This window comes from Oncorhynchus gorbuscha, linkage group LG04 (assembly GCF_021184085.1).
Source record: "Oncorhynchus gorbuscha isolate QuinsamMale2020 ecotype Even-year linkage group LG04, OgorEven_v1.0, whole genome shotgun sequence".
NCBI lineage: Eukaryota > Metazoa > Chordata > Actinopteri > Salmoniformes > Salmonidae > Oncorhynchus > Oncorhynchus gorbuscha.
The window spans coordinates 16129166-16146920 of record NC_060176.1 but is presented as its reverse complement, the minus strand read 5'-3'; the positions used below and the strand labels follow the sequence as shown (position 1 = coordinate 16146920).

The window sequence follows — 17755 nt, the reverse complement described above, 5'->3', positions numbered from 1 at the left end:
ATTATTTACAATACTCTGGGGTAGTTCTGGAAATACTGCTTTTGATTTGGTACTGAGATAACAGATGTCATTTCTCTGGCAGTTTCCAGTGGATGGTTTGAGTCAGTGGTTGTAAGGGAGATGCTCTCTGCTCTGTCTCTCAGACTGGAGCTGAAGCTGAAGAAGGAGAACTGGGGTTTCCTGAGTGGAGGCGGCTCCAGACAGGTGATGTTTGTCCAGGGCCAGGGGGACGTGGCTGTCACAAAGCCCTCCAGTAAGACGCTGCAGGTCAGCATTGGAGCCGGTCTGCCCAAGAACACACGTGAGTATTACAGGAGTAGTGTGTACCATCCCTCCACATCAGGATTCAATCGACATGGTGTTTTCTTAGTGTTGTCTGAAACATGCTGTTTACTGACTTAGAGTCCCCTTTGTAGGTCCCACCAAGAAGAGCTTCACTCAGAGTCGCTCCAGCGTGTCCAGAACCCATCTGAACACTCCCACACGGGCTCCCCCTGGGCCTCCAGGTAGAATAATCATTAGCTGATGTAGGCCCTCACCCCTGTACATAATAAAGCAGTTAGCAACACTTGATGACAACCATCGTCCTCTTTGTCACAGTTGCCCATCAGAATGGTGGTCCGAAAAACACCAATCACATAGCCAATCAGAGGAACGCCTCACAGCATTCCAATCAGAGGCCTCCGTCAACAGGCAATGGGTCCCGCCCCTTCCTGCCCAACAACGTCAATATGAAGGAGAGAGGCAGCAACCATCCTAAGCCCAACCAGCCAAACCTGGACTGTCTGAAGGTCCCTGACCAGGGGGCGGCAGGGTGAGTACTGGCACCAACAGCCCTGATTACATCCCAATCCACAGCCCTAAGGACTGATAACTATAATGACTTACTATACAGATATGTTTGCTCTTACATAAACATGTAAATACTGAGGATGAGTATGGTGCAGTCTCACACACACACACACACACACACACACACACACACACACACACACACACACACACACACACACACACACACACACACACACACACACACACACACACACACACACACACACACACACACACACACACACACACACACACACACACACACACACACACACACACACACACACACACACACACTAACTTGGTTGATGTATTCCTTTATAGTAATGGAGGCGCCCGGACAGCTTCGAATGGAGGAATGTGAGTCAGTGTTTGCGGTGTGTTGGGTGATGGTTCAGGCCTTAGCCAAGCCAGGCGCAGCTCACTGGCATGATGTGCATATCTCTGGCTCTCCTGTAGCTAGATGCTCACCTTCTTGCTTGTAGACATCTCTCTTACAGCTAATGTTGAATCAGAAGAAGGCAAACCCTATCATCTGATTGGATGAAACTACTGGAAAAAGTCTGAGCCCAGTAACATGCTGTCAATCATTCTGTTGTTGAAGAGTTATTTTGCTCCAGAATTATACCTTCAAAGGCATGATATGGATTCCTGATATGGAATCTATTGTCATGGAATCTATTGTCATATTATATCGCTAAATCCCACTGCTTGCAAATTACTGGGCTTACTTTTTTCTCCCAAAATTGGGTTTGGTGTTAGTTAACATGGAAAACCTCCATTGGGTACATCTCAATGGTTTTGAGATATCCTGGATACATATCTTGGGGAAGCAAGATATTACTTTTTTATTGGTGATTTCTTTGGTGTGATAGATTGCTTATTGGTTGACTTCATGAAGGGGTTGTGTGTTTTTCCATCTCTAGCCTTCTCAAGTTAATTCACTGTATTTACAAACAACTTTCCAGTGTTTTACACTCCACAATACCATGTGGTGATTTCCAATGAGACTTACCCCCACACCATGGGGGTTACCAGTGTGTTATGCTAATGTGAGCTCTAGTGTTATTGTGTTTCCACAATAACTAGTCTTTAGTATGACACTAAAGACTTGTGATGCGCATAATCAACCATCTCTGCATCTTTCAAAACTGTTGCTTTACGAGAAGGTGTTAAAATTCACTGTTAGCCATTGTTATCTACTGTAAGTACCAGCTGAAAAGTACCCAGGGCCTTGCCTTGGCTCCCATGCAGAGCAGGTCTGCCGGAGTCAGGGCCCAGTGAGACACAGGTGCCAGCCCGCGTAAATGGAAACAGAAAAGTCTGAGCCTTCTGGGTAAAACACTGGGGTAAATCCTAAATGGAAAGGCATCAATAGTGTTGTACATAGTTGTACCGAGACGAATCTATGGGATGGCTCGCCATCTTGTGGTGAAACTGTGCATATCAAATTCTATTTAGTCAGGTGTCTTTGAAAGAAACAATGGAGTAAGCACAAACCAATCCAATAATAACTACCACACAAACTCACATGGTATGTTCTTTCATTCCAATATCGATAACTTCACATCCTTTGCTAAAGCCACACAATCACCAGCTTTCCTAATGCCTGACTGTAGTGTTCTAGTCAGCCAGTAGAATAGTGTCACAATGAAGGATAGGAGACTTTCTTTTCTTTGATAACTAAGGCTCGCTCCTGTTGTCTTTCTCTTTATTCCTCAGTGTCCAAAGACAGTCGGTCAGTAGACCACCCCCAGGGGGGGGGCGACCCAAACCTGCCCCCAAACCCAAGCCCCAGGTGCCCCAGTGCAAAGCCCTTTATGCCTATGATGCTCAGGACACAGATGAGCTCAGCTTCAATGCAGACGACGTCATCGACATCATCAAGGAAGGTAAATACACAGGAGGCAGAAATCACATCATCGCACAAAGGGAAAATGATTGGATTTTGGTTGGTGCGGGTTGCATAAAACATTTGCATTTTAACTCTTTCACACTTAAAAATGTAACACTTTGGTCCCATTGTAAGCTAAGTCTTTCTTCTTGATCAGATGCTTCTGGCTGGTGGACGGGGAGGCTACGGGCAAAGCAAGGCCTGTTCCCCAACAACTACGTCAGCAAGATCTAGGAGCTGCATGAATAACAGCTGACTGTCAATCACCAGAAGAGAAGTACACAGCTCTACTGACTGGAGAAGATAGAGCTACAAAACAGAGATTTTATGAGAGAAGAAACTGACATTTTTTTCACCACTCCTGCATTGTAGCCTTCTTCTGGATGTAACTTCCTGTTATTCTGGACAGACGAGTGTCATGCTTGCAATGAAGTTCTATTTTTTTGAGGATCGGAGGGCAAATAGCTACACAATCCCTGTGAGCACTGAACAAATATTTATTGTATTTATATAGCTTTCTACATTCTCCCTCCCTTTTTCACTTCGCTATGGTTATAAGGTGATATTTTGGATGCATATAAATTATATGCGTGATATGTGGAACCAGGTTGTAACTACATTTTTCATATTTCTCATTTTGGAAATGAAAGGGTTTTAACATGAATTATGGGTTGTTTCCAAGAAGCCACTGTCTGTTTCAGATAATTGTTTAAAGGGGATTTGTGCTGCTAAGCTGAATTTAGATGTATTGGCTATAAACAAAATATGTTGACAAGACATTTACATCAAATGGACATTAATAGTTCATTGCACTGTGATTTTATAAACTTCGGCAATGCATTTCACCATAAAAATCAAATGGGTTTGATAACCAAGTGCTCAAAAAAAATGCCAATTGTTAATGGTCAGCTAAACAGATGCAATCACTTGTGGGAAAAGGAAATACAGTGTAACTTTCAATAGGTACACCTTCAGGAATCCCCTGCTCTTATTTCCAAAATGCAAGTGATATCCCTAGAACTCTTGGGCCACACTGTACTTAGTGTATTGTCTGGTTTATAAGCACTTTATCATTAGCTACAGGTATTAACTTGGACAGACTGGTCACTCCTGCCACAGCTAATAATTGGAGATTTTTAAAGGTTGCCAAACTAGAGATGGGCCCAGTTACTGGAGAATATTTTCACATGGATCTAAAATGCCTGTTATAAAATTTTAGGTATACTGTATGTACATTTTCACATTTAGGAATAAGTCCACTGTTAAAATTGTGCTTTTTATGTAGATTTTAGTGCACAGTATGGGTCAGACTATATGGAGTTTGTCCTTTCAGGTGAAAGTAAAAGATGAATTCCATTGATCATGTTTTCCACAGCTTTGCATTCTCCATTTATGAAATCACTCATTAAGGGCTGGATTCAAGCCATATCACCGAAGTAGCGTGGAAGAGCTGTATTAATTTCCAATTGAGCCGTCATGAAGCGTTTACCATGAATGTTGTCTAAGAGCTGCAGCACTATGGATTGAATAGAGCCCTAAAACATTGGAATCTTTTTTACAGGCATAGGTAATTGTGGTCCTGTATGGTGGAAAATACATTTGTGCATTATGGCAAATTAAAGCATGTACTAATGTAGTTACTCTGCATTTCATGTAATTAAAGACGTTAGTGATTTTTGCATAAACACTCAACCCGGCCTCTTTCCCATCCTGCCCTAGCTGGACAGGAAATACTACTTTCCTTACTAATTAACCATAGCTTGGGCCTAGGTGTTTGTAGCTTTGCCAACTTAACCAGTTGGTCAATAAGCATTGGCGAGACTACATGCCATTTGTTCAGGAACACAGGGCTGTAAAACCCTACAGAAAAGTCAACACGCAGTACATGCCAATAAACTTGACCATTATACTGTACTTAATTTCAAGGTAAAATTACATGTCTTAATGAAATGGCTGGCCCATAATGTTACTGTAGCACAACTATTTGTTGTTTATAAAATGCATTATACTCCTGTTCACATTTAAAGTTAGTACTTTGACTACAGGTGATGTTTAAGATGGTTCAAAACGTTTATTTGTACAAATTTAAATATTTACATGTACTTAAAAGCAGCAGTCTAAAAAGGCCATCTCACGATAGATACTTAAAGACAAAAAAAACAAGTTAAAAAATAAAGTGCAGCAGATTAAGAATCAGTCTAATCACACATCAGGGTTTATGTTCTGGGAGCAGAGCAGCAGCCATGTCATTTACAACAGCAGACTTCAGCTGAGGGATGAGGCTGATCCTCATTAGCCTGCTGCTTGCGTACTTGTTCTTGACAGCCTGGAACACAAGTTAGTCAATGGTTCAGGTTCTTTCCAAGATCTGGCATGTATAATATTACCCAAATCCAATGGTGTAAGATTAAAACCACTAGAGCAAAGTCAAGCTATCAGACAACTTACCTGAAGCTTTGTTCGCCCTTCAGTGACAGAGACAACATTTTTGGCAATGTGCTGCATGATTGGCTTGAGGTGGTTCTCATTATAGGTAGAGTAATGCTCCTGCGTTAGAGTCTAAAAAAGCATAACCAATAGTAAATTAACCATACCCGTTGCTAGCACCAAATCTGTTTGAATGTAATCTATGATAATTTCAGTGGACACATCCCATAAACATCCAAATAATTTCCAGGAGACTGCAGCTTACCCAGTTGAGCTCATCAAGCAGCAGCTGGGAGAGGCACAAGGCTGCAGCAGCAATCTCAGAAGGATGGTAGTGCACCATGTCATAGTCAAGGAGGGTCAGTTCCATGAGGTATTTGGCTAGTGTGTGCTTCTCAACATCAGCCTGAAAAGGCAACCACTGGTTAAGCCATTGCATGCAAGTAATACTGTAACCTTCTGGTAACGCATCAGTTGTTGATTGCTTTTCGACCTCAATAGGTAATTTTAATAACTACACCAGTAAAGAAAAAAACTATGCAAACATGCATGTCATTGAACAACCTACATTGCCAGCCTTGGAGGCTCTCCTGAGGAAGTGTAGGGGTAGAGGCCGTCCAAGCTCAAAGTTCAGACTCTGCAGAATCATCTGTTCCATCTCACGAATATGGGCCTTGGTGAATGCATTGTCTGTGATGTAAACGAAATCACCAATCTCCGGGGAATACATCTCTTCATACTTGGATGCCAACAACATGGCAGTCACGCCAACCAGCTGGAGCTTCTTGCGGCCGATAGTTTGCACCTTGATAAGAGAGGGGTTAGAAAAAGTAAAGAATATACACATTTTTTAATGTATTTTTTTTTTTAAACAAGGCTTACCTGAAGAAAGCGATCCAGGATGGCCACAGTCAAATACAGAGTCTCCTGCAGTAGCTGGAACCTGGAATGCACCTGAATCAGCCAGTCAATCAGGAGAGCACGCATTCGTCCATTGATCTCATAGCCATCCATGTACTTGGGCCGGACAGACTGCTGGGTCTGTTGAGAAAGGAAGACCTCAAGATAAACCAGTACAAAACATTTAACGAGTCAGCACCATGTTATTTCTTTTACTTCATGTTACTTCTTTCTTTTCTCTCCAAAACTCTTGAACGTGCCGTCCTTGGTCAGCTCTCCCGCTATCTCTCTCAGAATGACCTTCTTGATCCAAATCAGTCAGGTTTCAAGACTAGTCATTCAACTGAGACTGCTCTTCTCTGTATCACGGAGGCGCTCCGCACCGCTAAAGTTAACTCTCTCTCCTCTGCTCTCATCCTTCTAGACCTATCGGCTGCCTTCGATACTGTGAACCATCAGATCCTCCTCTCCACCCTCTCCGAGTTGGGCATCTCCGGCGCGGCCCACGCTTGGATTGCGTCCTACCTGACAGGTCGCTCCTACCAGGTGGCGTGGCGAGAATCTGTCTCCTCACCACGCGCTCTCACCACTGGTGTCCCCCAGGGCTCTGTTCTAGGCCCTCTCCTATTCTCGCTATACACCAAGTCACTTGGCTCTGTCATAACCTCACATGGTCTCTCCTATCATTGCTATGCAGACGACACACAATTAATCTTCTCCTTTCCCCCTTCTGATGACCAGGTGGCGAATCGCATCTCTGCATGTCTGGCAGACATATCAGTGTGGATGACGGATCACCACCTCAAGCTGAACTTCGGCAAGACGGAGCTGCTCTTCCTCCCGGGGAAGGACTGCCCGTTCCATGATCTCACCATCATGGTTGACAACTCCATTGTGTCCTCCTCCCAGAGCGCTAAGAACCTTGGCGTGATCCTGGACAACAAACTGTCGTTCTCAACTAACATCAAGGCGGTGGCCCGTTCCTGTAGGTTCATGCTCTACAACATCCGCAGAGTACGACCCTGCCTCACACAGGAAGCGGCGCAGGTCCTAATCCAGGCACTTGTCATCTCCCGTCTGGATTACTGCAACTCGCTGTTGGCTGGGCTCCCTGCCTGTGCCATTAAACCCCTACAACTCATCCAGAACGCCGCAGCCCGTCTGGTGTTCAACCTTCCCAAGTTCTCTCACGTCACCCCGCTCCTCCGCTCTCTCCACTGGCTTCCAGTTGAAGCTCGCATCTGCTACAAGACCATGGTGCTTGCCTACGGAGCTGTGAGGGGAACGGCACCTCAGTACCTCCAGGCTCTGATCAGGCCCTACACCCAAATAAGGGCACTGCGTTCATCCACCTCTGGCCTGCTCGCCTCCCTACCACTGAGGAAGTACAGTTCCCGCTCAGCTCAGTCAAAACTGTTCGCTGCTCTGGCTCCCCAATGGTGGAACAAACTCCCTCACGACGCCAGGACAGCGGAGTCAATCACCACCTTCCGGAGACACCTGAAACCCCACCTCTTTAAGGAATACCTAGGATAGGATAAAGTAATCCTTCTCACCCCCCCCCCCCCTTAAAATATTTAGATGCACCATTGTAAAGTGGTTGTTCCACTGGATGTCATAAGGTGAATGCACCAATTTGTAAGTCGCTCTGGATAAGAGCGTCTGCTAAATGACTTAAATGTAAATGTAAATGTTATCCTAGAGAGAAAGCACAATTTACCTCAAGGCGCTGCAAATATCCATAGATATCCTTTATATATTCAGAGCACAGTTGTGGCATGTCTGAATCCCCTTCATCAATGTCTTCTACAGCAAGTAGAGCTACTGAGAACGCCTGACACAATTCCTCTTCTTTCATGGACACGTTAGCAGACTCTTCAGGCTGAGGAACTGGGGAACGTTTAGTCCGAACAGCTGCTGGCTGGTCTTTTTGGTTCATAGATTGTTTGGTTGAAGCCTTTGCAGCAGCAACAGTCTTCTGTAGAGAGTTTAGAGAAGCATATTTGAGGACGATCTGGGCGAGTAAGCAAGTGAAATCAGACAATGGACCAAATAATGCCGTGTATGACAACATACCTTGGACGGCACCGCTTTGCTGGCATTGGGAAAGTTGGACAGCTCTCCAAGCACAGCCCTTCTTGCTCCAGCTACGTTTGCTTTTCCCATTAGTACTGGGTTGTCTGCGTTCCGTAACTGTTTAAGATGTCAAACCAACCACGTGAACACAAAATATAACTAATACAAGTTATGCATCCCTTGCTAGCTAACAAAGAAACTGCCGACGACTAAGGTCGTCATTTGACAAAAATGTTCAATTTAACCATGCCACATTACACTAGGTAACTTACCTAGCTAGATGTTCAGGCAGGTTAAATAACTCAATTTTGGCATTTTAGTTGCTTAATTACTAGATAACAAATTGGCCAGATAAACTAAAAAGAGCAAGCTGAAAGCAGACAACTACGAAGCCGTATTACTTTAACAAGCGCAAGTAACGTTAGCTGTGAGTAACATGTACACAAAAACACATTAGCTTGTCCATATTGTAAAAACTCACCGCAGCACGAACTTCCAATGACGACATCTTTACGCTTTGTTAAAAACAAGGCAGTTAGATAGCCAGCTATAATAAGCAAAACTCCGCTTTTAGTTCTGTTATTTGCTCGCTATCTCCACAGACACAAGGCCCAAGTAAACACGTCTCAACGAACAATTCCACAGTCATTCAAATACCGCTCTGTTGATTCTAATTGGATACCGCTTCATAGAATGCACCTCTTTCATTGGTTGCCAAAGAGAAATCACGAATGACGTCACACAATCAGAACAGATCAAATTTCTTTTCTTTTTTCAACAACAAATCAATACAAAAAGTACATGGGGGAATACAAGTATACATAAATAAGATACAAAGGACAATTGGGCTAGGGGGTACAATATCACATTACACAAGGACCTTAAGGGACATACATACACTTATAATTCTAACAGCTTTTTTGTTAGTAGAGTATTTAATTGTCTTAAAATATAGTACAATTAATTTTTGTAAGGTAAGAAAATGTGGTGTTTTGTTTGTAAATTAATATTTGTGAATATGAAATTTGGCCAGAATAATAATTAAATGAATTACATAAAATTGTTTAAACATTTCTATCATTGGTAAAGAATCCAAGCAGTACATCTCTCCACAATAGTGTAAAATCTTCATACATTTATATATTGCTGATATATCCACTTGGCCAAAATAACATATATTTTATGAATTGACCAAAATGCTAATATTGGCTACTCTTGGCTAAACACTACACTTGGTCTTCACTGATTGATGAGTAGTAATAAGTAAGGGGAATATTCATAAAATCTACATAGAATGCATAAAATAGGTTTTTATTTATACTTGCTGCAGGCTTATTGGTTACATGGATGGATACATCAGTTAATCTTTACTTGATGATTCGCCATAAGGACTACAGATAATAAACAGTTTATACGCAGGAGCTGAATAGGCATTTTTAGTACTGCTATATCACATCTACAGTGCCTTCAAAAAGCATTCATACCCCTTGACTTACTCCACATTTTGTTGTGTTACAGCCTGAATTCCAAATGGATTAAATAGATAATTTTTTTCTCACCCTATCATCTAGAGAAAACATGTTTTTATATATTTTCTGCTCGTTTTTTGTCAATTAAATACATAAACATCTAATTTACATTAGTATTCACACCCTGTCAATACATGTTACAATCACCTTTGGCAGCCTTTAAGGCAGCAATTACGGAGTAATTCTAGGTAAGTCTCTAAGAGCTTTGCACAACTGGATTATACAATATTTGCCCATATTTTTAAAATAAATTCTTCAAGCTTTATCAAATTGGTTGTTGATCAATGATAGAAAACCATTTTCAAATCTTGTCATAGATATTCAAGCAGAATTAAGTCAAATCTGTGACTTGGCCAATCAAGAACATGTACCGTCTTCTTTGTAAGCAACTGTGTTTAAGGTTATAGTCCTGCTGAAAGGTGAATTAATCTCCCAGTGTCTGGTGGAAAGCAGACTGAACGAGGCTTTCCTGTAGGATATTGCCCGTGCTTAGCTTCATTCCAATTCTTTTTTATCCTGAAAAACTCCCCATTCCTTAACGATTACAAGCATACCCATAACATAACTCAGCCACCACTATGCTTGAAAATGTGGAGTGGTACTCAGTAATGTGTTGTATTGGAATCTTTTTTATTCTGTACAGTCATCCTTTTCACTCTGTCAATTAGGTTAGTATTGTGGAGTAACTACATTCTTGATCCATCCTCAGTTTTCTCCTATCACAGCCATTAAACCCTGTAACTTTTTTAGTCACCATAGGTCTCATGGTGAAATCCATGAGCGGTTTCCTTACTCTCCTGGAACTAAGTTAGGTAGGACGCCTGTATCTCTGTAGTGACTAGGTGTATTGATACACCACCCAAAGTGGAATTAATATCTTCCCCATGCTCAATGGGATATTCAATGTCTGCTCTTTCTTATTTTTTAAATCTACCAATAGGAGCCCTTCTTAGCGAGGCATTGGAAAACCTCCCTGCTTTTTGTGGTTTGAATTTGTGTTTGAAATTCACTGCTTAAATGAGGGACCTTACAGATAATTGTATGTGTGGGGTACAGAGATGAGGTAGTCATTCAAAAATCACATTAAACCCTATTATTGCACACGTCCATGCAACTTGTGACTTAAGCTCATTTTCACTCCTGAACTTGAGGCTTGTCATAACAAGAAGGTTGAATACTTATTGACTCATAACATTTCAGCTTTTCATTTTTAATGAGTAAAAAAAATGAATTCCACTTTATTAACATTATGGGGCATTGAGTATAGGCCACTGACAAAACATCCAAATGTAATCCAATTTAAATTCAAGCTGGAACACAACATTTGGAAAAAGTCAAGGGGTGTGAATACCAACATTTACCAATATTTTTTGTTGATAGTAGATCCCTCAACGTGCAGTTGTGAAATATGGACCAACATGCATAGGTGAATGGTAAGACACAAATAAACAGACACAGGAAAGAGTTCTAACTTTATTAATATTATTTTAAAACTAATATAAATCCCATGGAATATCATCCTGGTGCCATTAAGTCTATGAATGCATGGATACCTGCCATAAGTACTGCATTCCAACACTCCATTCAAAATTATTATTTTTTTCTCCAAAACTCAGAGTGGAAATACATGGCCTCAGCGCACTCTCTTTACAACACTCCTGTCTGTTCTCTCTTGTGCAAGTATATGCAAGTTAGCAAGTCGAGAATAATATTAGTGTTATCTTTTCAATGGCAGCAAAGAGAGATTGCTGCTGCACAGCTACAGAGAGAGAGAGGGAGTGTGGGTAAGAACAATGATCTGGATTGTAAGAATAATCAGCTACTTATTTATTATTCTGAGCTGAGCGCTGTGTATTTCCCTCTGAAAAAAGAAACGGGGATAAACAAAAAGCAAGGATAAACCAATGCCATTCCCAGTTCCAAACAACAGATATCCCCAGGTTGCAGGCTCATGTGAAACTGGTTGCATCTGTGGGCCTGAGATCCCCTTATAGAACCCCGTTTTCCATCTGGGGCCTGTCTGAGGGAGAAATCCAAACAGAACACAGTCTGTATCCTCATCAGACCTCAACAATCATTCCATTGAAAAAGAACAGTCAAGAACAGATATGACATTCATTTTCTTTTTCTCTAAAATACATTAGATGACGTGTGAATGGTGTTTAGTCAAATCAAGGTGGTGCAGGGGAGGTGTAAGACACGCATGTGCATTTTCTGGGAGATGAGGTGAAGTTTGAGTTTATTCCCACTCTAGAAATACTGGGTGAACACAAATACAGCAGCTGATCAGTTTAACATGATATTTTCCTAATTAAGGAATGTCTTGATTTACCTTCTTAGAAACGTCTTCCACTAGCAAACCACATTGTCTAAACATAAACTAATCAATACAATGATTGGTAAAATGAGTCCTGCAATGTTTTTAAATGGAGGTTGACATTCTACTCCAGTAAAGCAAGGCATTAGGTATATAGAAATGCTTCTTTACTAGAGCAGCTATCCTCACCTGCAAGTTGTTAGGCCATGAGAAGCCCACAATATATGTGCAAAGAAATGCATTGCGAGGAGCCATGCAAAAAAAAAATGACACGAGGAAACAATCAAAAGCTACATAAAAGCTTTATAAATACAATAACATTTTAAATCCTTAATGGAGATGTCAATTGGAGCAGTATTGTACTGTGTGATAGATAGCTGGCACTCTAGGCTCAACACTTCTTTAGCCTGATGTTTTTATTTTCTCATAGTGGATCTGCGCAGGTAATTCATGCCCTCTTTGGTTGACTGCAGTACTGAAGAAAAATTCAAACAATAAACAACAATAAAAGAAAATTCCAACAAAGAGTTAGAAAAACAGCATCAACTCTCAACGGCAGACAACTGCGCCTCGATGTCCACTCTGCAGATGGGGCACTTCTTATTGGTGAGGAGCCATTGGTCCACACACAGTTGATGGAAGAGATGCATACAAGGTAGGCGTCTGTGGAAGAGAGAATATATTGTTAGACTTTGAATTTCATCTTCATAATGAATGAAATGACAATGGAATGAATAAGGAATTAAATGACAATGAACACAATTAGTTTAATTTGGTTTGTTGAAAAATAGAAACTTAACATTCACACATTACAGTTCTTACATTACACCAACAGAGGGCAGAAACTCACTTGATCACATGAGCACATATGTTGAGCTCCAGAAATGTCCTCTGAGACCAGTCATTTTCAGACACTCAAAGGATTGGCTTTTCTGCTGATTACTATATTTGGGTGTTGAGAAAATCTCCACGGCAAATGAAGAGAAATGTGGGAAAGGAGTGTTCGTTCTCACACAAAAACAGCCCTGCATTAAAACACACACAGTATAACTGTACCTGACGTCCTCCCCTTCCTCCAGTATTGACAGACAGATGGTGCATTTCTCCTCTGTGTCTTCGTCCGCCCCCTCATCTTCTTCTTGCTTACCATGCAGCTTTCTCTGTTAATGGAAACATTGGAAAACACCATTATAGATACACAACACCAAAAACAAAGTTCAAACAAAGACCACTCTTATTCACATTCTAAAGACGTATTAAACAGGGAAGGATGAGACCATTCTATGAGGGTTACCGTCAAACACCATAAATGTATTTAGGGTTCACAGGCTGTAAACATTACAGGTACAGACCCAACTTGCGAATAAACTATCCTTTATGACTGATAGAGGGCTTACTGTATACAGTACAGGCATTATGAGGGTGAACACATATCCCTATGAGGACAGAGAGAATGGTCATTTTGTCCTGGCTACAAAACATGTCATCCCTATGATCAAGATAATATGGATTTTTTTAAATATATTTAAATAAATATTCCCAAAAATCTCTAAAATATTTCTACTGCCGAATCCCCTTGGCCCCAACACTACTACCATTAACAACTATAAATGAGCAGAGACATGTTTCCAAATTGAATTTGTTCATTTTTTCTCTCACCGAGTCTGAGGTTGCGTGCATATTTTTCCCAATAGTTGCCCATGCTTCAGGGGTTAACTGTTCGTCAATGTCTCGCTCAGTCTCCAACACCTTCTGTATTGGGCAGCAGGTTATTAGGTTACTTATTTAAATACATTTGGAAAACTAGATGGAATCTTTCCCTGCAATGTTTTCTAAGGCTGAAACATTGGCTGAAAGGGACACCTTCTAGTTTCTACAGCATCTGACTTAACGATAGCAATACATTCATATTTTGAAAGGAGCACAAAATAACCACCGAGTGTGCCCTCTGTCCCAGAATAAAATATTGTGCAGACATGCACAAAATACATCACAGCAAACTACATTACATAGGATCTGTTCTGAAACACACACACACACACACACACACACACACACACACACACACACACACACACACACACACACACACACACACACACACACACACACACACACACACACACACACACACACACACACACACACACACACACACACACACTTTCATAGGAGTGCTCTCACCTTTTTGTACTTGTGTGGGTAAGTGCACCTCTCTATGGTTCCCTGAGAGGCCCCTCGGTTCACAGTCCCCAATCTCTCCTCTAAATGCAGCAGATCCTGAGGAAAAGGGCAGGAAAACAAGCCAACATGAGACTGTGCCAACTCAGTTCCACACAGCTCATTATCCACAGCCATAACACGCCCTCAGCTCCTTCATAACTAATTACCAGGACCAGGAGTGTTTCCTCACCACCTGACCTGAGCAGGAAAAACTCCAGGCACTAGTTACTAGCTCTTTACTAATCAAGTGTCACCTCATAAGTTCGTCCAAATCCAGTCATTCTGGATGAGATGTAGCGAATGTGCGGGTAGGTTACTTCAGACATGCCAGTGTGCTGTGAGGAAGGAGGCAAAACAATTCCATGGAAATATGTTCACTTCAGTGGAGTACAGTCATTTGTTTCTGTGGGCTACAGTTCATGAAGCACATATAGCGATATAGCATTATCAATTAAGTCGGCTGACACGGCTCGACATGGGTATAAATTCAAGCTTGCATTGCCAAAAACTGCATTTTTGATAACCGCAGAAGTCTCACAATTTCATATTTTCGGACATTGTGCATTAACTTTCAACATCTTTTCAAAGGGGCATCCGTTGATTTCAGGCAACTGGTTATGTTGAATATGCACGAGAAATGCCATAATTGCCAATGCATTATTCATGTGGCCCAACAAACCATCCTTGAAATAACAGATGTTATAAATAGAGGGCTAGCATCATTCATCTAAGCCATACATCTCATGTATTCTAACGTAGGCACGTGTGCTTAGAGTGAGGGTGCCAGTCGTGCACTCACCATGAAGGGGATGGGGAAGTGGTGCAGTCTTGGGGGAGGGTGGTAGTGGGGCAGGTGAGGGTGCAGGTGTCCTGAAGGATATGGCGCCACAGTCACTCCAGCCTCGATACCCAGCTCCCTACAGAAGAGAACCAGACCAACAACAGTCATCATCAACTCAGACATTGACGTCACAGGTGCCATTTCAACAGTGAAGATGAGTGACTGACTACATCCGTAGTGCACAGGAGGCCACATATACGTCGGTAAAAATAAAACTCTTGGCCCTACACGCAAGGCATTGGCCCTCAACTTCTCTAAATGGTACTGACCACGCAGTCCTCTGCTCAGGTTGGCGTGGGTGGGACGACATGGTCTGGGGCACGTGGATGTGGTGGCCATGGCCGTAGTTGGGGTGCATTCTGTGGGGGTGTGGAGGGGGGCGCTCATGTGCTCGTCTGGAGACAGAAAGAGAGGTTTATCAGAAACACAAGAGGGAAAATACCATAATATTGTCCCTGTAATCAGACAATTGGATGCTACTGTCTGTGCTTGCAGTTGTGTTGCTTCCATTGGACAGGTTGGACAGGGACCAGAGGCTACACTCACGTGGGGTGTTGCATCATCCTGCGTCTCTGGACCTCCATCCTCTGCAGCATCTCGTGCTGGTGCAGCCTCTGCACAGAGGTCCCCAGTGCGGGCATGTGGTGCTGCAGGGCCTGGTGCTCCGCGGGCAGGTGTTGGGGGGCACTGGAGCCTGTGAGGTGGTGGGCAGGCAGAGGGGCAGGGGGGGCGGGGGCACGGCGTGGCCAGGGGGTGGGAAGGCAGGGGCGTGTGGAAGGGATGGACGGGGTGGGGGATGACGTAGTCACCCTGTGGAGTGGGCTGAGGAGGGGGAGGAGGGTTACCATGGGAATGGGGGCAGGTGTTCGAGGGCTGGTGGTGCAGGGAGCGTGCCAGGGGGGCGTCTGGGTGTCAGAGAGACAGAGAATGGTGGGAGAAAGTTGATAAGTAGTTAGTAACACCTTACCAGATCGCCTTTAAGTCCCCGTCCTAATGATGACACCTGATCATCATCATCATCATCAGTTATGACTCTCCTCACTGAAACATGCTGCCTGGCTGGCTGCTCCCTGTGCTGAGCAGGTCTCCCACCTGAAACCCCGGACAGACCCAGCCTCTCTCTCTCTGTCTGTCTGTCTGTCTGGCTCCCTACTGCAGAGAGAAGGGGGCCGGAGCAGGAATGACTGTCTGACGTGACTGAGTGTAGGCACTAGACAGGTGCGCCAACAGTTCCAATTATCCCTCTAAATATGGCCCCACCAGGGAGCACCGCCACACTCCTCATTCCAAACAGAGCTATTCTGAGGAGAATCAGCAATTAACAGGGCCTGTTTGGTAGCACACCCGTAGCACTTAGCACATTAAACATCAGGTGTTTCTCTTAATTACTATTAGCACTGGGTTTCAAGAGTGCTGTTGTCGGCATAATCTTTCAAGGTCTGGTGGTAATAGTTACTGTATATATCCTAAAGGCTCACATCTTTAGTACAGTAGTATGCAGGTTCTGCATGGGAATAACACACTATAGTTACTACTGCAGCATTTAATTTTCCTATCAAATCAACACTTAAAACAATAGAAACCACACAAATCTAACCCAAAAATAACTTCACCCACCAAAATAAAAGGCCATCTCCCTTTTGGTACAGATGTAGCTCTACTCACAGGAGGGGTGCATGAAGTGCCTGCAGGTGGATAGCTGTGGCTGTGGCTGAGGCTGGGCCACCATGGCTGAGCTGAAGGAGTCCACCACTGCGCTGGGCTGGCTGGGCCCTGGCCCCGCTGCATTCTGGGAGTTGTAGGCAGCGGGCCGAGACGCGGAGCCTGGACAGCACGGGTCAAAGGCTGAGGTGCCATGGAAACTACCGGAGCCGCTGCTCCGCAAGCCACTGTTGCTCAGGTCCACCGGCAGAGTCTGCTTGGGAGAGACAGAGACAGGAGGGTTGGAGAGGGAAATGAAAAGGAAATAATAGGGGTGAGAGATACAGGGAGGGGAGGTATGGAGTAGAACCAGACTTTGATGTTATGGTGCTACTGTCTGACTCTGATCTCTGTAATGACAGAATATATAACTAACCAGTAAAACACTAAACTAAAACCACAGGGCTTCATGGTCCAGCCAGCACAAAGCACAAGATACAAGTACAAGACAATGGGCTTCACAGTTTAGACTGCAGTAAACTGGCTGAGAAAATGCAATCTAAGTGATGGAGTTTCAAATCATAGTAGCAGCCCTCCCTCGTTGAATTATTCAAATAATCATATTTAGACGGATGCATAAAACATGACTTATTCACCTTACGCAGGCAGTATGTCTCCTTTCTCTGAGCTGTAGCTGAGGGTGGTACCTACATGTAGGCCAAACCCATCAAAGGGCACAGTATTTTGCCTTACCCATGAAACTACTTCCTCCTTCCTCCTTTTCATGGAAGAGACCTGACGGCCCAGTTTTGAATACTTGCCCCAGCCCTGCATGAATTTTGTAGGAATCAGAGAGTATCAAGACAGAGAGACGCAGGTCTATGGAGGGAGCCCCTAACCTGACCTGCAGACACAGCCCTCTCAACCCCAACCCAACTCATTACACTTTAACCACACACTGCTCCACTTTGATGGTAAATAATACAATCCAGCAGCTCCTAACAATTAGCAGAATTTTAATTATTCAGCGGTGAATCTGGCTTCAAGGGAGGCTGCCAGCTAGATCCTTTGCA

General features: G+C 43.2%; 3 protein-coding genes across 5 annotated transcripts in view; 1 reads left to right on the top strand and 2 right to left on the bottom strand.

Moving 5' to 3' along the window:
• LOC124033748 (unconventional myosin-Ie-like) overlaps window positions 1–4415 on the top strand; it is a 65516-nt gene extending 61101 nt beyond the window's left edge. Inside the window, exons 24-29 of one of the 2 annotated variants that reach the window (XM_046345967.1) lie at window positions 144–301; window positions 417–506; window positions 601–814; window positions 1159–1194; window positions 2557–2726; window positions 2886–4415. In XM_046345967.1, coding sequence (XP_046201923.1) covers window positions 144–301; window positions 417–506; window positions 601–814; window positions 1159–1194; window positions 2557–2726; window positions 2886–2962 — 745 coding nt within the window. In that variant the 3' untranslated portion in view covers window positions 2963–4415. The remainder of the gene's footprint in view (window positions 1–143; window positions 302–416; window positions 507–600; window positions 815–1158; window positions 1195–2556; window positions 2727–2885) is intronic. The other variant, XM_046345968.1, reaches the window with a different exon arrangement.
• Window positions 4416–4774: 359 nt separating this feature from the next.
• Window positions 4775–8779, bottom strand: LOC124033750 (G2/mitotic-specific cyclin-B2-like). 2 transcript variants are annotated; one of them, XM_046345971.1, is made up of 8 exons: window positions 8613–8779; window positions 8132–8248; window positions 7776–8030; window positions 6038–6196; window positions 5724–5960; window positions 5421–5561; window positions 5177–5287; window positions 4775–5054 (listed from the first exon to the last, which is right to left on the bottom strand). In XM_046345971.1, exons 1-8 carry the CDS (start codon window positions 8637–8639, stop codon window positions 4938–4940), a joined length of 1164 nt encoding a protein of 387 aa, XP_046201927.1. In that variant the 5' UTR covers window positions 8640–8779; the 3' UTR covers window positions 4775–4937. The 2 variants fall into 2 exon arrangements, with proteins under 2 accessions (XP_046201927.1, XP_046201926.1); XM_046345970.1 differs by having other exon boundaries at window positions 7776–8033; window positions 8613–8774.
• A 2341-nt stretch (window positions 8780–11120) lies between these two features.
• The window catches only part of LOC124033749 (E3 ubiquitin-protein ligase Arkadia-like), a 40163-nt gene continuing 33528 nt past the window's right edge, over window positions 11121–17755 (bottom strand). The window contains 11 exon segments of the mRNA XM_046345969.1: window positions 11121–12640; window positions 13034–13137; window positions 13637–13729; window positions 14162–14257; window positions 14455–14535; window positions 15000–15117; window positions 15311–15436; window positions 15588–15774; window positions 15777–15794; window positions 15797–15946; window positions 16707–16956. Of these exon segments, the coding sequence (XP_046201925.1) occupies window positions 12520–12640; window positions 13034–13137; window positions 13637–13729; window positions 14162–14257; window positions 14455–14535; window positions 15000–15117; window positions 15311–15436; window positions 15588–15774; window positions 15777–15794; window positions 15797–15946; window positions 16707–16956 (1344 nt within the window). The 3' untranslated portion in view covers window positions 11121–12519.

What these genes read in the sequence shown, in the direction of transcription:
- LOC124033750 (XM_046345970.1), bottom strand. Translation starts at nt 8,639, where the DNA reads ATGTCGTCATTGGAAGTTCGTGCTGCG. An exon ending in CATTGGAAGTTCGTGCTGCG is followed by an intron (nt 8,249 to 8,612) that starts GTGAGTTTTTAC and finishes CATCTTAAACAG; the next exon opens with TTACGGAACGCAGACAACCC. An exon ending in TGCTTGATGAGCTCAACTGG is followed by an intron (nt 5,288 to 5,420) that starts GTAAGCTGCAGT and finishes ATGCTTTTTTAG; the next exon opens with ACTCTAACGCAGGAGCATTA.